The following is a 17,708-nucleotide window of genomic DNA, read 5'->3' on the forward strand; positions in this document are numbered from 1 at the left end:
TCAGATGAGAGAAATCAGCCCAGAAGAAAAGTGAGAGATGGTATGATTTTTCTACACAGGATTCCAGATAGATCAAGCAGATAGGGAGTACCAGTGCCCCCTCCTCACTGACTGGCAGTGCCCCCCAATCTGTCCCCACTAAGCACCAAGACCCCCCATCTCTCCCTACTAAGCACCAGGACACCCCATCTCTCCCCACTAAGTACCAGGACCCCCATCTCTCCCCACTAAGTACCAGGACCCCCATCTCTCCACACTAAGTATCAGGACCCCCATCTCTCCCCACTAAGTACCAGGACCCCCATCTCTCCCCACTAAGTACCAGGACCCCATCTCTCCCCACTAAGTACCAGGACCACCCAATCTCTCCCCACAAAGCACCAGGACTCCATTTCTCCCTACTAAGCTCCAAGACCCCCATCTCCCCTGACTGAGCACCAGTGCTCCCTCTTAACCCCCTTGAAGACAAAGATGCATTCTTTTTGGCAGGTATGCAGGGGCAGGGCTGGGGGGCCAATCAGGAAGGCTGTAGGGGGCCCCATGATTTCTAACAGCAGCCCCGCTGTAACTACCCCTCACCCACTGCAGTGATCACCCCCCGACTGTCCCTCTGGCCCCTCTGTGTCCTCCTCCAGCCCCCCTGCGTCCTTCTGTGCATTGCTCTACTGACAGTCCACTGCCCTACTGACTATTCACTGGCCCCCAGAAAGCATTTTGAAAAAAATTGAAAAAATACAAAGAAACAAAATTGTAAATAAATAAATAAAATAATAATAAAGAACTTCTGACACCATCCACTGCATATACTACCCACCTCCATACTTTCTGCAATCCTCTCCTGCACATACTAGCCATACCCAAACCATACACTCTGCATTCATCTCCCGCACATACTACCCACCTACATACACTCCACACCCCTCTCCCTGCACATATTACCCACCGCCACTCACTTTGCACTCCTCTCCCTGCACATGCTACCCACCGCCATACACTCCACACCCCTCTCCCTGCACATACTACCCACCACCATACACTCCACACCCCTCTCCCTGCACATACTACCCACCACCATACACTTCACACCCCTCTCCCTGCACATACTACCCACCACCATACACTTCACACCCCTCTCCCTGCACATACTACCCACCACCATACACTCCACATCCCTCTCCCTGCACATACTACCCACCACCACACACTTTGCACTCCTCTCCCTGCACATGCTACCCACCGCCATATACTCCACACCCCTCTCGCTGCACATACTACCCACCACCATACACTCCATACCCCTCTCCCTGCACATACTACCCACCACCACACACTTTGCACTCCTCTCCCTGCACATGTTACCCACCACCATACACTCCACACCCCTCTCCCTGCACATACTAACCACCACCATACACTTCACACCCCTCTCCCTGCACATGCTACCCACCACCATACACTCCACGTCCCTCTCCCTGCACATACTACCCACCGCCACACACTTTGCACTCCTCTCCCTGCACATGCTACCCACCGCCATATACTCCACACCCCTCTCCCTGCACATACTACCCACCAGCATACACTCCACACCCCTCTCCATGCACATACTACCCACCACCACACACTTTGCACTCCTCTCCCTGCACATGCTACCCATCACCATACACTCCACATCCCTCTCCCTGCACATACTACCCAACACCATACAGATCACACTTCTCTCCTGCACATACTACCCACTGCCATACACTCCAGACCCCTCTCCCTGCACATACTGCCCACCGTCATACACTCCTCTCCTGCACATACTACCCACCACTGTACACTCCACACTACTCTCCTGCACATATAACCCACCACTGTACACTCCACACTGTACATTCCATATTTAACATTACCACATTCTGGGCTATGTAAGTAATCTCAGACTCTATTTAACTACAACTCATTTAAGCCACACCAAATATTTAGCACACTTTAAACCACGCTCCCACTTTTTGCAGCTGCACCGCAGCATTTATTTATTTATCGATGCCTGGGCCCACTCTTGATCTTACACATGGGCCCACTCATTTTATGATACACCCCTGGTCTGTGTTCAGTCTTTACATTTCATGAGGGAAAACTGCTTGGTTATGGACTATGATTCTTTGCAGATCAGACAGATCTGCATGCTAATATTAAGGCAAATTAAAAAAAAAAGTGCAAATCATTTTTTCTTATGACTTTATTATCACTAATTATAATTCATACGATCTTAATTATCATTGTTCTGATTAAAAAATGCATACAAATGTGTTTACCCTAATTCATCTACCCTGGATCATGATAAATTCGAATAACTCTTAAAATACCCTAAGCCCTTGTACACACGGTCGGACATTCCGACAACAAAATCCGTCTGATTTTGTCAGACGGATTTTGTCCGAAACTGGTGTTGCGTTCACACGGTCAGACAAAGTTGTCTGACAATCCGATCGTTCAGAACATGATGACGTTATTTCCTTACGACGGGACTACATTCAGGCTAGTAGCCAATAGCTTTGGTCTTGTAATTTGATCTGAGCATGCGTGGAACTTTGTCTGATCGGAATTCTCTACTAATGATCGGACAAAGTCCGATCAGACCATGTTGTCTGAAAATTTTAAAGCCCTGCTCTAAAATTTTGTCGGTCGGATATTCCGACGGAAACAGTCCGATGGAGCCCACAAACGGTCGGATTATCGGACAACACGGTCCGATTGGACATTTTCTGTTGGAATGTCCGACAGTGTGTAGAAGGACTAAAATATAGGATCGCAGGAGCCTGACTGTTTTTTTTTTTTTTTTTACCAAAGTGGGACTGATTTAACAGAGTGCAACATCTGGTGCAGCTGTGCATGGTAGCCAATCGGCTTCTAACTTCAGCTTGTTCAATGAAGCTTTGACAAAATACTGATTGGTTTCTTTTCACAGCTGCACCAGATTTTGTACTCTTTGTTTTATCCATTTATCCATTTATGCCTTTCAAAAAATGGATAAAGATTCTGGGGTTTAGTATTTCCAATGATGCCAGAAAATATGAGTTGCATTGGAATCACTAAACAATGCAAACCCCAAAAGTCGCAATAAAAATGAAACTATTTGCCCACAAAGGTGGGTGGGGTGTGACTGAGTATACACCCTGCCGCATCCTAATCCCCCAGACTTTCTATTTTTGCTTATTATACTGTTATACTTACTTATTATACTATATGCTCATGATTTTCACTATTACTTATGTTGAAACTGTGCTTTCTTCCTTGTTAAAGTATGTATTTCTTCCTTGTTAAAGTATGTATTTGTTCCATTTGTTGTTGGATAACCATAAAAAAATCTCAGTAAAAATGTATTGAAGCAGAAAAATTAAGACCATTCACAATATATCTCATATCAGGAAGTGAGTTTCTATCACAATAAAACCCTATTGTATGAGGTATAAAGTTTTTCCTAAGATAAAATGCTATATGTCATCAAAGCTATGGTTGTGGGGAAATACCTAGGGCCTGATGACTTCACAACTCACTTTTACACAGATTGCACACACCATATCTCACCTATTAAATGTATTCACCCTTGTGGATGTTTTCATATATGGTATATTTACATAAAATATTATTTTTCAGTGAATTTCATTTTACATTTTTACAATCAAGATAGACTCTTTAATTTAAAAATTAAAGCAGATCTCTAATAAGTTAAGTAATTACAGTGAAATGACATTAAATAACTGATTGCATTAGTAGATACCCCTTCAAGTCAGTGTTAAAAAGATACATCTTTGGCAGAAATTACAGCCTTGAGTCTGTGTGTATAGTTCTTTATTAGCTTTGCCCATTTAGACACTGCAATTTATCTCCATTCCTTGTTGCATAACTGCACTAGTTCCCTTTGATTACATGTGAATTGTGAATGAACAGCTTTTTTAATTTCAGCCACAAATTCTCAGTTAAACTAAGATTGGTTCTCTGGCTGATTGGCAATTCCAGTACAAAAAAAGCTCATCTCCAGACTTATATAAAAAGCATGTTATATTTACCTGTTTGGTGCAAGGTTTTTGCACAGAGCAGCCAGGATACTCCTCTTCCCGGGTCCCTCACCGGTGCTCCTGGCCCCTCCCTCTTATGAGTGCCCTCACAGCAAACAGCTTGCTATGGGGGCACCCGAGCTGAGACGCTGCTCCGTGTGTCTATTCAGACACGCAGCTGTGGTTCGGCCCCACCCCCTCTCTCTCCTCATTAGCTAACTGACTTTGATGGCCGAGGCACTTGAGTACATCGTTGGACTGAAATGGGGCTCAGGTAAGCATTAGGGGGGAAAGTTACAAGTAAAGTGAAAGTGGATTAGCACTATACAATGAGTATCAAAAGGAGTTATCAAACTTTGATATTGTATTATTACCAGATCTAGGACATCATTAATTATAAATGTAATATTTAAATATAACACAAATTTTAGGCATAACTTACCGTCCATCACCATTAGATTCAAATTTCTTTGCTAACATCTCACGTTCATATTCATTCAAGTGTATACAGAGTTCAGTTAAAAGGTCTTTAAATTCTTCCTTGCTGACAAAACTGGTGTGGTATGGATCAAGATCTTCAAATTCTTTTCGCAGTTCCTCCCATAAATACTCCACCTAAAATGTAACAAATACTGCTAAAACTCCAATCATTTAAGCAATTACTTTGCAAGGTAACAAGAGATAGTTTTTATCAAGTTATTTATTAAGAATGAAGAATGAAGAATGTGCCCCGTCATAGCTCATCTGTGAATCACAATGTTTTCTTTCTCCGCCGATGTCTTCTTTCTCCGGTTCCTTCACCAATGTCTTCTTTTTCAGGTTCCTTCACCAAATTCTTCTTTCTCCGGTTCCTCCGCGATATCTTCTTCCTCTGCTGCCCTGCTGAAAATAAAAAATGCTCCTCTTCCGACGCTGGCTCCCGCAGTTCTGTGAGCTCTGGTGTCTGACAGTTCTTATATAGCTATGGATTGTGGTCATACGGTGACGTCACCTTGATACCCCACCCCCTCATGACATCACAGACCCATCATGCCTGGGTTCATGATGTCACAAGGGGGTGGAGTCTCAGTGCGACGTCACTCAATGGCCACGACCATAGCTATATAGTAACCGTGAGACACCAGAGCTCACAGAATGATGGGAGCCAGCATCGAAGGAGTAGCATTTTTTTATTTTCAGTGGGTAAGAGGCGGAGGAAGAAGACATTGTCAGAGGAACCAGAGAAAGACGACATCAGTGAAGGCACCGAACAAAGAAGGCATCGGTGGAGGAACCGGAGAGAGAAGACATAGGTGGAGGAACTGGAGAAAGAAGACATCAGTGGAAAAAGAAGACATTGTGATTCACTTTGGAGCGACGACTAGGGACACTCTTCATTTTTAACAAAAGACTTCTCTTCTTTTTTGTAACCTTACACTGCTTTTTTTTTTTGGTGAATGGGTAGGGGTATAATGTACCCAATACTCATTCACATGGGGGGGGCCAGGATCCGGGGACCCCCTTTCTTAAAGGGGGCTTCCAGATTCCAATAAGCCCCCTGCCTGCAGACTCCCACAACCATCGGCTGAGCCCTCCTGCCCCAAAGTACCAACCCCCCCCCCATGTTGAGGGCATGTGGCCTAGTATGGTTCAGGAGGGGAGTACCAGGCTGCAAGATTGGATAAGGGTCTGGTAAGGATTTTTTGGGGGGTCCACATTGTTTTGTTTTTTGGCATGAGGTTCCCCTCAAAATCCACACTAGACCAAAGGGTTTGGTATGGTCTTGGGGGAAATCCCATTGCGTTTTTAAAAAAAAATTTGGCTTAGGGTTGCCCCTCAAGTGCCATACCAGATTCAAAGGGCCTGGTATGTATTTGGGGGGGGGGGGGGGACTCCATGCCGTTTTGTAAGAGGATTTTACATTGCTAGCATTGCATACACTTGATCTCAGAGCACAAGTTGCATGCCACAAGTCGGATCAGTTAAGAATATGATCCCACTTCGATGTGACTTACATTCAAATTAATAGCCTGAAATCGTGCTCAAGTCAGACCAAAGTAGTACAGGAAACTTTTTCAAAGTTGGACCGACACAAGCCGGACCAGTTAACATGGGTCTCATAGGGAACCATTAATTTTGACATGTTATGCGACTTGTGCTCTCGAAGTCAGAATGCATTTCGGACCAGTATGAATCGCCCCTTATGTTTATAGGACAGTTACCCACAAAAACCAATTAGAACTTAACTTTACTTTGTTGACCACTCTAAAATCAATATATAGAATAATAGGTTACTGCAGTTTGCACATTACTGAAGATATTGACTTTTTAAAAACAAAATAGACCACTAGTAATAGATAAAATCCCATTATTATCAGGCTTCTTCAATTAAAAAACCCAGTCATGTACCAGCATTTTAGCCTCAGAGATGGCTTAGGACAACTTGTAATATAAAAAATTGACACATAAGCCACCAACAAACACTGTCAGTACCCACTTAGAAAACATTGTCTTCTTCAAAATGCCCACTGGAACATATGTAGCCAGGACTGGCTATTATGCCTACAATCCAGAGACATTTTCTGTGTTATTAATGTGGGGTTGGCTCCCTCTAGTGTTTGCTGGACTCTTTGTGTTAATTTCCTTCTTCCTGTGAAAGGATTTAGAGCAAAGTATCATGGGATGTGTAGTTCAGAATGCTGAAGAGATTATGCTAGCAGGACTGATCTGAACTACAATTAACAGAATGCTGAGTGAACAGAATAGATTGCTGAGAAAGGATATAAAAGGGGGTGGCGCGGCCTACATCACCCTCTTGAGATGTCGTTTGACTCTGTCAGCAGGAGGTCTGTGTGACAGTGAGTTTCTGTTGATTTGTGGCCTACACAGTGGGGAGATACAGCTATATCCAGAGGGACCTCTGCGGACAGCATGCTTCTTCCCTGCAGCAGACCGGAGGGTGTTCCAGGTCATCCGGAGATGCCTGCTCTTCAGATCCCAGTGGGCTGCAGCGTGGCGCGGCGGGCACCATTTCCCAAAGCCAGGATACAGAGAGAGAGAGTTCCTGTTAGAGTCTTCTCATAATCTGCATTGTTGCCAACCATATCTGAGTTCCAGAGTGGTGAGCGGGCATAGCCCATCTTATTATTATAAACACTGCTTTCAGACATCATTCACATAGTCCAACTGGTGGTACTTTTATAACAAACACTGAAAGCAGACATCTATGCCCAGTTCACATCTTTGATTTCAGTAGCTATATTGGATAACATCATTAGGATCACATCAAAGGAAGTACAATACAGGTACAGAAGATATAGTGCCAGTAGTCTACCCTCCTGTTAATCTGTTCACATAAGTTTCTGTGATTGGGTTTATATTTATGCTCATTTACATTTAAAGGGACTTTACACATTATATTGTATTTTTGATAAGTATAGATAAAATATGTGTTTGTAAGAGTGTTTTCTTATTATCTGACAAAGCTGAGATAAACCTATGTTTGTGTTCTTACTAATACAATAAACATACTGGAACTGTTTCTTTAATACTGTGTGAGTGTCTATTTACTAATACAGCTGGTAATATGACTGAACCCAGGGTGTCAGAGGTAATGGAGGATTTGCAGAGTCGAGGTAATCAGTGGGGTACAGAGTCTATTAGCAGCCCTCACGGGGGTACCGCTGCACATATACAACACCATACAAACATTTTCACCATGCTCCCTGCGCTATCTATTATTTGGTAGCTGATCCGACTTTGAAAAATAATTTCCATGAGGTGGTTTGGTTTAGAAATTCTAAACCCTGTAGTGTCCCAACTACAGTGAACATAATTACCACTAGTTAAAGTTATGCCGCGTACACACGATCAGACTATCCGGCGGACTTAGTCTGCCGGGCAAACCACAGTAAAGTCCGCTGGACTGTCCGAGCGGACCTGCCCACACATGGGACTTTTCCGGCAGACTAGGACTAGCAGAGGATGTTGGGACTGTGATATCATAATGGGCGGGGACATCACCCGGTGATGTCCCTATATAAGTCACCTCACACTGCGTCCCTGTCATTGCAGCCAGAGACAGCAACGAGGCAACACCTCAAGAAGAGAAGAACAGAAGAACAGATGGCGGCGAAGACAGCGGCGACAGAAGACCAGGCCACCGCCAGTAAAAGAGTTAGAAGAAGGAGCAGAGGCCCGGCAAGAAGAACCGAAGAGGGGGACAAGACCCCCGAAGTCGGAAGAAGACCCCCCTGCGGCGGCGAAGAAGAAAGCCGGGCTCCTCCGCTAGTAAAAGAGCCAGCAGAAGATAGCGGAGGAGTCCAGCGAGAAGACCCCCCAAGACAGAAGAAGACCCCCGGAGCTGTGCAATAAACTATTTCTAACCCTTGTGTGTTGTGTTTTATTTACATTTTTTCAGGGGTACATTGTACCCCATACTCATTCACATAGGGTGGGGGGCCGGTATCCGGGGGCCCCCTTATTAAAGGGGGCTCCTGGATTCTGATAAGCCCCCCGCCCGCAGACCCTGACAACCAACAGCCAGGGTTGTCGGGAAGAGGCCCTTGTCCTCATCAACATGGGGACTAGGTGCTTTGGGGTGGGGAGGCTGTGCGGCCTTCCCTTCCCCAAAACACCCCCCCCATGTTGAAGGCACGCGGCCTGATACGGCTCAGGAGGGAGGGGGCCGCTCACTCGTCCCCACCCCCTTTCCTGACCGGCCAGGCTTGCGTGCTCGGATAAGAGTCTGATATGGACCTAGGGGGGACCCCACGCAGTTTTTTCAGCGTAGGGCTTCCCCTTTAAGTCCATACCAGGTGATGGGGCCAGCGATGTGTCAATGTCGCCACCAAAGGTCACGACATTGACTTCCTTCGCTAGTCCCGGCTACCTGGAGCCGAGCTCAAAATGAACAGACTTTTCTCCGTGCGGGAAAAGTTCCGTTCATTTCAAAAGTATGGTGGACTAGCACACACACGGCCGGACAAATTTTGATGCAAAACTATTTTCTAAGTCCACCAGAGTTTTGGCTAAAAAAAGTCAGCCGGAGCCCACACACGGTGGGGATTGTCCGGCGGACTCGAGTCCACTGGACTTTTCCGCTGGATTGTTTGATCGTGTGTAGGTGGCATTAGTCCCACTTATTGGATAACATAACATTATGATATTCCCAACAGTAATACCTTTGCACGGACATTGTCTATAAGAATGTCAGAATCACAGTTCAGTTTCCTAGATCGAATGTGGAAATCTCCATCGCCTTTCTTTGGGGGGCTTATCTTTGCATTGGGATAACATGCAGATTTTGGTGAGTAACCAAAGTGTCTGACAAACTCCAGGTAGTCTAATGTTTTGTCCTGGTTGGTGATGAAGGTGCTCCAAAGTCTGCGGATCTCTCCACGAGTAATTCCAGGCTGGATGTCAAAACTGTATTTAAAAAATAAATAAATAAAAGAACAGATTAAATTCCACAGTGTCTCAAGATTGTATATAATTCAAAATGGTCTTTAATAAAACACTTAGGGGTCAATTTATAATAAAAATTCTCTTTGCGAATCTCTCTGCATGCTGCTGTTGTGAATAATCCCCATAATGTTTCTAATATGTTTATTTCCTTATGATCGTCAACTCCATCTGATGGCTATTAGGCAATATCTTTCTGATTGACATTTTTCAGGAAAATGTTGCATTATTTAATGTTGATAAATGTAAAGTTATGCACATGGGGGCTAGAAACATGCACGCATCTTACATACTAGGAGGAGTACAACTGGGGGAATCAATGGTGGAGAAGGATCTGGGTGTTTTGGTAGATCATAAACTTAATAATAGCAGGCAATGCCAAGCTGCGATTTCCAAAGTAAGCAAAATCCTTTCCTGTATTAAGAGAGGTATGGGCTGCAGAGAGTAAGGATGAGCAGAACCCCCCCCCCGGTTCGGTTCGCACCAGAAGCTTCGAACGGACCGAAAATTTGCGCAAACTTTAGAACCCCATTAAAGTCTATGGGACTCAGACGTTTGAAATCAAAAGTGAAAATTTTAAAGGCTAATATGCAAGTTATTGTCCAAAAAAGGGTTTGGGGACCCGGCTAGTGCCCCAGTGGAAAAGTTTTAAAAACTGAAGTTTTTTTGGGAGCACTGATTTTAATGACGCTTAAAGTGAAAAAAAGTGAAATATTCCTTTAAATATCCTGCCTGGGGGGATGTCTATAGTATAGTGGCACGTGTTTGCTGTGTTTAGAACAGTCCCTACATAAAATGACATTTCTAACGGAAAAAAGTCATTTAAAACTGCTTGCGGTTTTAATGTAATGTCTGGTTCTGGCAATATGGATGAAAATGATTGAGAAAATGGAATGGGCAGCCTCCCCTGCCCATTACCAGCCCCTTTGGGTCTTGTATGGATATTAAGGGGAACCCCGTACACAAATTAAAAAAAGGAAAGGCGTGGGGCCCCCAGGCCCTATATAGTCAGAACAGCAGTATACAGGCGGTGCAAACAAGACAGGGACTGTGTAGGTTTGTTGTTAAGTAGAATCTGTTTGTAATTTTTAACTGGCACATTTTTAAAGTGTAGCTCCAGTCAAAAAATCTATTTTTAAGCTTTTTTGAAAACATGGGGAAGGGTTATCACCCCTGTAACATTTTTTTCTCCGTCTCTGCACCTCTTCAGGAGATTTCACCTCACTTTCTGTCCCAATGACCAATGTTTTTTGAAAATGTGGGTTTTTTAGTAAAACAAGGATTTGGGATAAAACATCAGGGGAGAGAAGACACGTTTTTCCCATATCAACTCTTACAGGAGAGAATTTTCCTTCCTAGAGGTAGATTTCATCTCACTTCCTGTTGTCTCCTTCCGTTTGCAAGTAGGAGACGATTGTAAGTTGAATGCTTGAAATTAGGGGCCTGCCCTATATGCTCTGCAGAAATGTGGGCCTAAGGTGTTGGTGTTGCCACAAGTTAACACTGTAAGCCCTCAGAGTGACTCTTGGTGGGCACTGGAGCACCTTGCTGTGAACTATTATATCAAGAATTGTAATTACATGCCATTGTTGAACAGTGGTAGAAAAATTGGGCCTTTGGTGGTGGTGGTGGTGCTGGTGTCACAACACTGTCAAGTCCTCACATTTACTCTTGGTGGACGCTGGAATGGGCCCTGCTGTGAAATATTATATCGAGAATTTTATTTACATGCACCTGTTAAATAGGGGCTGAAGAATTGGGCCTTAGCCACTGGTGCTGGTGCCACAACACTGCAACCACTCACAAATATTGTAGTTGAGCGCAGCAACGAACCCTCCTGCAAAATATTGCATCAAAAATTGTAATTACACGCCCCTGTTAAACAAGGGCTGAAAAATTTGGCCTTAGGCACTGTTGCTGGTGCCACGACACTGCAACTTCTCACAGATACTCTAGTTGGAGCACAGGAATGAGCCCTGCTGCAAAGTATTGCATCAAAAATTGTAATTACACGCCCCTGTTAAACAGGGGCTCAAAAATTGGGCCTTGGGCACTGGTGCTGGTGCCACAACACTGCAACCACTCATAAATATTGTAGTTGAGCGCAGCAACGAACTCTCCTGCAAAATATTGCATTAAAAATTGTAATTACATGCCCCTGTTAAACAGGGGCTGAAAAATTGGGCCTTAGCCACTGGTGGCGGCATCCAGAACCAAAAATGTTCTTCTAAGCAATCAGCAGGATCATTGAGGAGGAAGAGGATAGTCAGTCAGCATAACAGGATAGTCACTCAGCATCAGCATATGCAGTCTTGAAGGGATATGACATTTCAAAAAAAAAAATTTGGTTACATCAGCTTCAGGTGCTTGGTAGCTGGTGGTGATCCAAGACTGATTCATCTTTATGAAGGTCAGTCGATCAACCGAGTCGGTGAACAGGCGCACCGTGTGATCGGTTACAAAGCCTCTAGCAGCAAGAAAAGAAAGAACGCTGGATGCAGAACAGGCCAGTAGCTCAATTGCATACTGTGCTCAAGACACAGTAACCCCGAGGATTTTCGGTGGAAAAGGTGTCCAAGTCTGATCTTGCCCCTAGGTATTCCTGCACCATGTAAATCAGATGCTGGAGATGGGTGCAGGAACTGATCATACCTTGAGACTGCAGACTAAAAAATTGTCTGAACGCATTGGTCATATGGCCACCTTCTCTACCTCTCCTTCTGTTACTGACCGAAGCATCAGCAACACGTTGTCCAGGACCAGGAATCTGTAACCTCCCAGTCTCTGGGAACACGTTGCACAGACCTTTCTGAAAGGCCTCCCGAAGATGTCTCATCCCCTGCTCCCTCTGAGATGGCAAGATAAGGTCCGCAACCTTACCCTTGTACCGTGGATCAAGGAGAGTTGCCAGCCAGTAATAATCCATCTCCTTGATCCGCTGAATACGAGGATCCTTCCGCAGGCTTTTCAGGATCAGGGAGGCCATGCAGCGTAGGTTAGCTGAGGCATTCGGTCCGGAGTCCTCTGGGTCACTAAGGACGACATGATCCACAGCCACCTCCTCCAGCCACGTAAAAGTCCACAGGTTTCTTGGGACTGTAAATGATCCCTAAAAGACTGCTGCTGCTGCTGAGTGCCAGGCTCCACCTCCATGCTGACACAATCCTGCTCCACCTCCTTCTCTTCCTGTGTGATTGGCGGGCCAGCAGGAACATTGTCTGGATAAAGTGGGCCTTGAGAGGCAAGGAAGTCCTCTTCTTCCTGTCTCTGTTCTGCCTCAATGTCCTGTCCATTATTCCACGCAGCGTGTGCTCCAACAGGTGGACAAGAGGTACAGTATCCCTGATGCATGCACTGTCACTGCTCACCATCCTCGTGGCCTCCTCAAATGGGGACCGGTCAGTGCATGCATCTTTGATCATGTCCCACTGGCGTGAGGAAAAAACTGAGCTCCCCTGACCCTGTCCCGGTTCCGTAGTCACACAGTTACTCATTGATGGCCCTCTGCTGCGTGTGCAGCCGCTGCAGCATGGCCAACTTGAGTTCCACCTGGTGGGCATGTCACAGATTAGGCGGTTCTTGGTCAGGTTCAATTCCTTTTGGAGCTCAGCCAGCCGAGCACTGGCATTATATGACTGGTGGAAATGCACACAGACTTTCCTGGCCTGCCTCAGGACATCCTGTAAGCCTGGGTAGCTGCTCAAGAACCGCTGCACCACCAAGTTAAGAATGTGAGCCACACAGGGCACATGGGTCAGTTGTCCCTGTTGGAGGGCGGAGAGGAGGTTAGTGCCATTGTCGCAAACCACCATTCCTGGCTTAAGCTGGCGTGGCGTCAACCACCTCTCAGACTGCCCCTGCAGAACTGACAGAATATCTGCCCCAGTGTGGCTCCTGTCCCTCAAGCACACCAGCGCAAGCACGGCATGGCATCTTTTTGCCTGCGTACTTGCGTAGCCCCTTGAATGCCTACGGAGCACCACTGGTTCCGAGGACAAAGCACAGGAAGAGGCCATGGAGGAAGAAGAAGAGGAGGGGGTGGAGGAGAGAGGTGTGTCACAACCAGTAGTAGCATTTTGGATCCGTGGTGGCGAACAACCTCCAACACTACTGCACCTTGTCCTGCATCCTTCCCAGCTGCCGGAAGTCACCCAATACGCCGTGAAAGATAGGTAACTTCCCTGTGCATGCCTGCTGGACCATGAGTCAGTGGTAATAAGTAGGGATGGCTGAACTGTTCGCCCGGCGGTCGGTTCGCGGCGAATTTCGGCTGTTCGCGGTCCACCCGATCGGCGGACTGTTGCCGCTGTTCGCCCGGCGGACTTACGTGTTTACTGTGTAAAAGAACTTTGACCTATGATGACACATCCATCATGGGGTACAGGACAGTCAATTGAGACATTACAGCACATGGACAATTGGACATTCCCCCTAACTTATAAATAGACCCGATCCGGCGGCCATTTTACATTCTATCTACTGTCGCTATAGGGAGAGGTTGCTGTGTGGAGCAGGGAGAGACTGCAGTGACACAAATCGCTAGCTATTAGGTCCACAAAAGTTCTTTTAAGGACTGGTATGGTATAGGTGTAGTTCAGGATATAGGATTGAGGCACTGCTATTCAAGTCATTGTTGCAGCAGATTGTCTTTTCTCAGTGCAGATAGGGACAGGACGCTGTGTGCAGCAGGGACAGTCAGTTTAATCATTAGCTGTTACTATTAGGTCCACAAAGGTCCTTTTTAGGACTGGTATGGTGTAGTAGTACAGGATATAGTTTTGAGTGCAGTGCTATTCAAGTTATTGTTGCAGCAGCCTGTGTTTTGTCAGTTTAAATAGGGACAGACAGGAAGCTGTGTGTAGCAGTGAGGGACAGTCAGTTTAATCATTAGCTGTTACTATATAGGTCCACAAAGGTCCTTTTCAGGACTGGTATGGTAATAGGGTTGTACATGTATAATATTCTTTCTTCCAAATATAGAAAGAATATTATACTTGACTGCTGCTGCAGTAGTCCTTTATGGGTATAGGGACTAAGGTACAGTCTGCTAATCACAACCTACTAGTTCCATAAAGGTCCTTCTAAGGACTGGTAAGGTATAGCGTACTAGAGTATATAGGGTTGAGTGAGGTACAGTCTGCTAATCCTTAAGGACTGGTATAGGTCCACAATATATAGGGTTGAGGTGCACTACTGCTGATTGCTGCCCTATTCTGCAGCAGTCCTTTATCAGTATAGGGACTGAGGTACAGTCTGCTAATCAGAACCTACTAGTTCCACAAAGATCCTTATAAGGACTGGTAAGGTATAGTGTACTACAGTATATGGGGTTGAGTGAGGTACAGTCTGCTAATCACAACCTACTAGTTCCACAAAGGTCCTTCTAAGGACTGGTAAGGTATAGCGTACTAGAGTATATAGGGTTGAGTGAGGTACAGTATGCTAATCCTTAAGGACTGGTATAGGTCCACAATATATAGGGTTGAGGTGCACTACTGCTGACTGCTGCCCTTCTGCTGCAGTAGTCCTTTATGAGTATGGGGACTGAGGTACAGTCTGCTAATCACAACCTACTAGTTCCACAAAGGTCCTTATAAGGACTGGTAAGGTATAGTGTACTACAGTATATAGGGTTGAGTGAGGTATAGTCTGCTAATCACAACCTACTAGTTCCACAAAGGTCCTTAAGGACTGGTATAGGTGTACTATTTGGTGTGCAGTATATAGTTGTGTAATACACGAATAAAATACTTGCACATACTTGACTTCCTCCTGGGGCTGCTTATTATGAGGGGCTCCCACCATCTTTGTGCTGTGCTGACTACCTCCTGGGGCTGTACCTCTGCTGTGCATATTATGAGGGGCTCCCACCATCCCTGTGCTATGCTCATTATGAGGGGCTCCCACCATCCCTGTGCTATGCTGACTTCCTCCTGTGGCTGCTTATTATGAGGGGCTCCTACCATCTCTGTGCTATGCAGACTTACTCCTGGGGCTGCTTATTATGAGGGGCTCCCACCATCCCTGTGCTATGCTGACTTACTCCTGGGGCTGTACCTCTGCTGTGCATATTATGAGGGGCTCCCACCATCCCTGTGCTATGCTCATTATGAGGGGCTCCCACCATCCCTGTGCTATGCTCACTTCCTCCTGGGGCTGCTTATTATGAGGGGCTCCCACCATCCCTGTGCTATGCTGACTTACTCCTGGGGCTGTACCTCTGCTGTGCATATTATGAGGGGCTCCCACCATCCCTGTGCTATGCTCATTATGAGGGGCTCCCACCATCCCTGTGCTATGCTGACTTCCTCCTGGGGCTGTACCTCTGCTGTGCATATTATGAGGGGCTCCCACCATCCCTGTGCTATGCTCATTATTAGGGGCTCCCACCATCACTGTGCTATGCTGACTTACTCCTGGGGCTGTACCTCTGCTGTGCATATTATGAGGGGCTCCCACCATCCCTGTGCTATGCTCATTATGAGGGGCTCCCACCATCCCTGTGCTATGCTGACTTCCTCCTGGGGCTGCTTATTATGAGGGGCTCCCACCATCCCTGTGCTATGCTGACTTACTCCTGGGGCTGCTTATTATGAGGGGCTCCCACCATCCCTGTGCTATGCTGACTTACTCCTGGGGCTGTACCTCTGCTGTGCATATTATGAGGTGCTCCCACCATCCCTGTGCTATGCTGACTTACTCCTGGGGCTGTACCTCTGCTGTGCATATTATGAGGGGCTCCCACCATCCCCGTGCTATGCTCATTATGAGGGGCTCCCACCATCCCTGTGCTATGATGACTTCCTCCTGGGGCTGTTCCTCTGCTGTGCATATTATGAGGGGCTCCCACCATCCCTGTGCTATGCTCATTATGAGGGGCTCCCACCATCCCTGTGCTATGCTGACTTACTCCTGGGGCTGTACCTCTGTTGTGCATATTATGAGGGGCTCCCACCATCCCTGTGCTATGCTCATTATGAGGGGCTCCCACCATCCCTGTGCTATGCTGACTTACTCCTGGGGCTGCTTACGGTGCAGGTGTCAGTGCTGTATATCACGGTACTGGTGTCAGTGCTTTATGTCACGCTGCTGATGTCAGTGCTCTCTATCACGGTGCTGGTGTCAGATCACTCTATCACGGTGCAGGTGTCATTGCTGTATGTCACGCTGCTGATGTCAGTGCTCTCTATCACGGTGCTGGTGTCAGATCACTCTATCACGGTGCAGGTGTCATTGCTGTATGTCACGCTGCTGATGTCAGTGCTCTCTATCACGGTGCTGGTGTCAGATCACTCTATCACGGTGCAGGTGTCATTGCTGTATGTCACGCTGCTGATGTCAGTGCTCTCTATCACGGGGCTGGTGTCAGATCACTCTATCACTGTGCAGGTGTCATTGCTGTATGTCACGCTGCTGATGTCAGTGCTCTCTATCATGGTGCCGGTGTCAGATCACTCTATCATGGTACAGGTGTCATTGCTGTATGTCACGCTGCTGATGTCAGTGCTCTCTATCACGGTGCTGGTGTCAGATCACTCTATCACGGTGCAGGTGTCATTGCTGTATGTCACGCTGCTGATGTCAGTGCTCTCTATCATGGTGCTGGTGTCAGATCACTCTATCACGGTGCAGGTGTCATTGCTGTATGTCACGCTGCTGATGTCAGTGCTCTCTATCACGGTGCTGGTGTCAGATCACTCTATCACGGTGCAGGTGTCATTGCTGTATGTCACACTGCTGATGTCAGTGCTCTCTATCACGGTGCTTGTTTCAGATCACTCTATCACGGTGCAGGTGTCATTGCTGTATGTCACGCTGCTGATGTCAGTGCTCTCTATCACGGTGCTGGTGTCAGATCACTCTATCACGGTGCAGGTGTCAGTGCCCTATATCACGGTGCTGGTGATCATCTCCTGCACCCTCTTCTTTGCCTACCCTGACCTTCCCTCTCCTCCATTGCCTTAATGCGCTCCACAGTCCTGAATTGTCACAATTTTACATATAAAAAAAGAATGCTTGTAGTTGTCGATCCCAGATTTACCTCATACATGTGTTATGTCATTGGCCATGTGGTGGGACTATGTGTGCACAGCTAGTAATTATTTTGTGGCTGCAAATTTGACCCTGTAGGTTTGTAAAGTTCGCCTCCCATTGAAGTCAATGGGGCCCGCCGCGAACGTTACGGTTCGCGAACTATCGGCTGCGTTCGCGTTCGCGTTT

The 17,708-nt window shown here is 46.4% G+C and overlaps 1 protein-coding gene across 1 annotated transcript in view; it reads right to left on the reverse strand.

Moving 5' to 3' along the window:
• The window catches only part of LOC143975198 (EF-hand calcium-binding domain-containing protein 6-like), a 159,004-nt gene that overhangs the window by 11,808 nt on the left and 129,488 nt on the right, over positions 1-17,708 (reverse strand). Inside the window, exons 16-17 of the mRNA XM_077477308.1 lie at positions 9,209-9,452; positions 4,489-4,661 (exon numbers count right to left, since the gene is read on the reverse strand). Of these exons, the coding sequence (XP_077333434.1) occupies positions 4,489-4,661; positions 9,209-9,452 (417 nt within the window). The remainder of the gene's footprint in view (positions 1-4,488; positions 4,662-9,208; positions 9,453-17,708) is intronic.

This window comes from Lithobates pipiens, unplaced genomic scaffold (assembly GCF_037356315.1).
Source record: "Lithobates pipiens isolate NorthernLeopardFrog02 unplaced genomic scaffold, aLitPip1_a1.2 Scaffold_13, whole genome shotgun sequence".
NCBI classification, from domain to species: domain Eukaryota; kingdom Metazoa; phylum Chordata; class Amphibia; order Anura; family Ranidae; genus Lithobates; species Lithobates pipiens.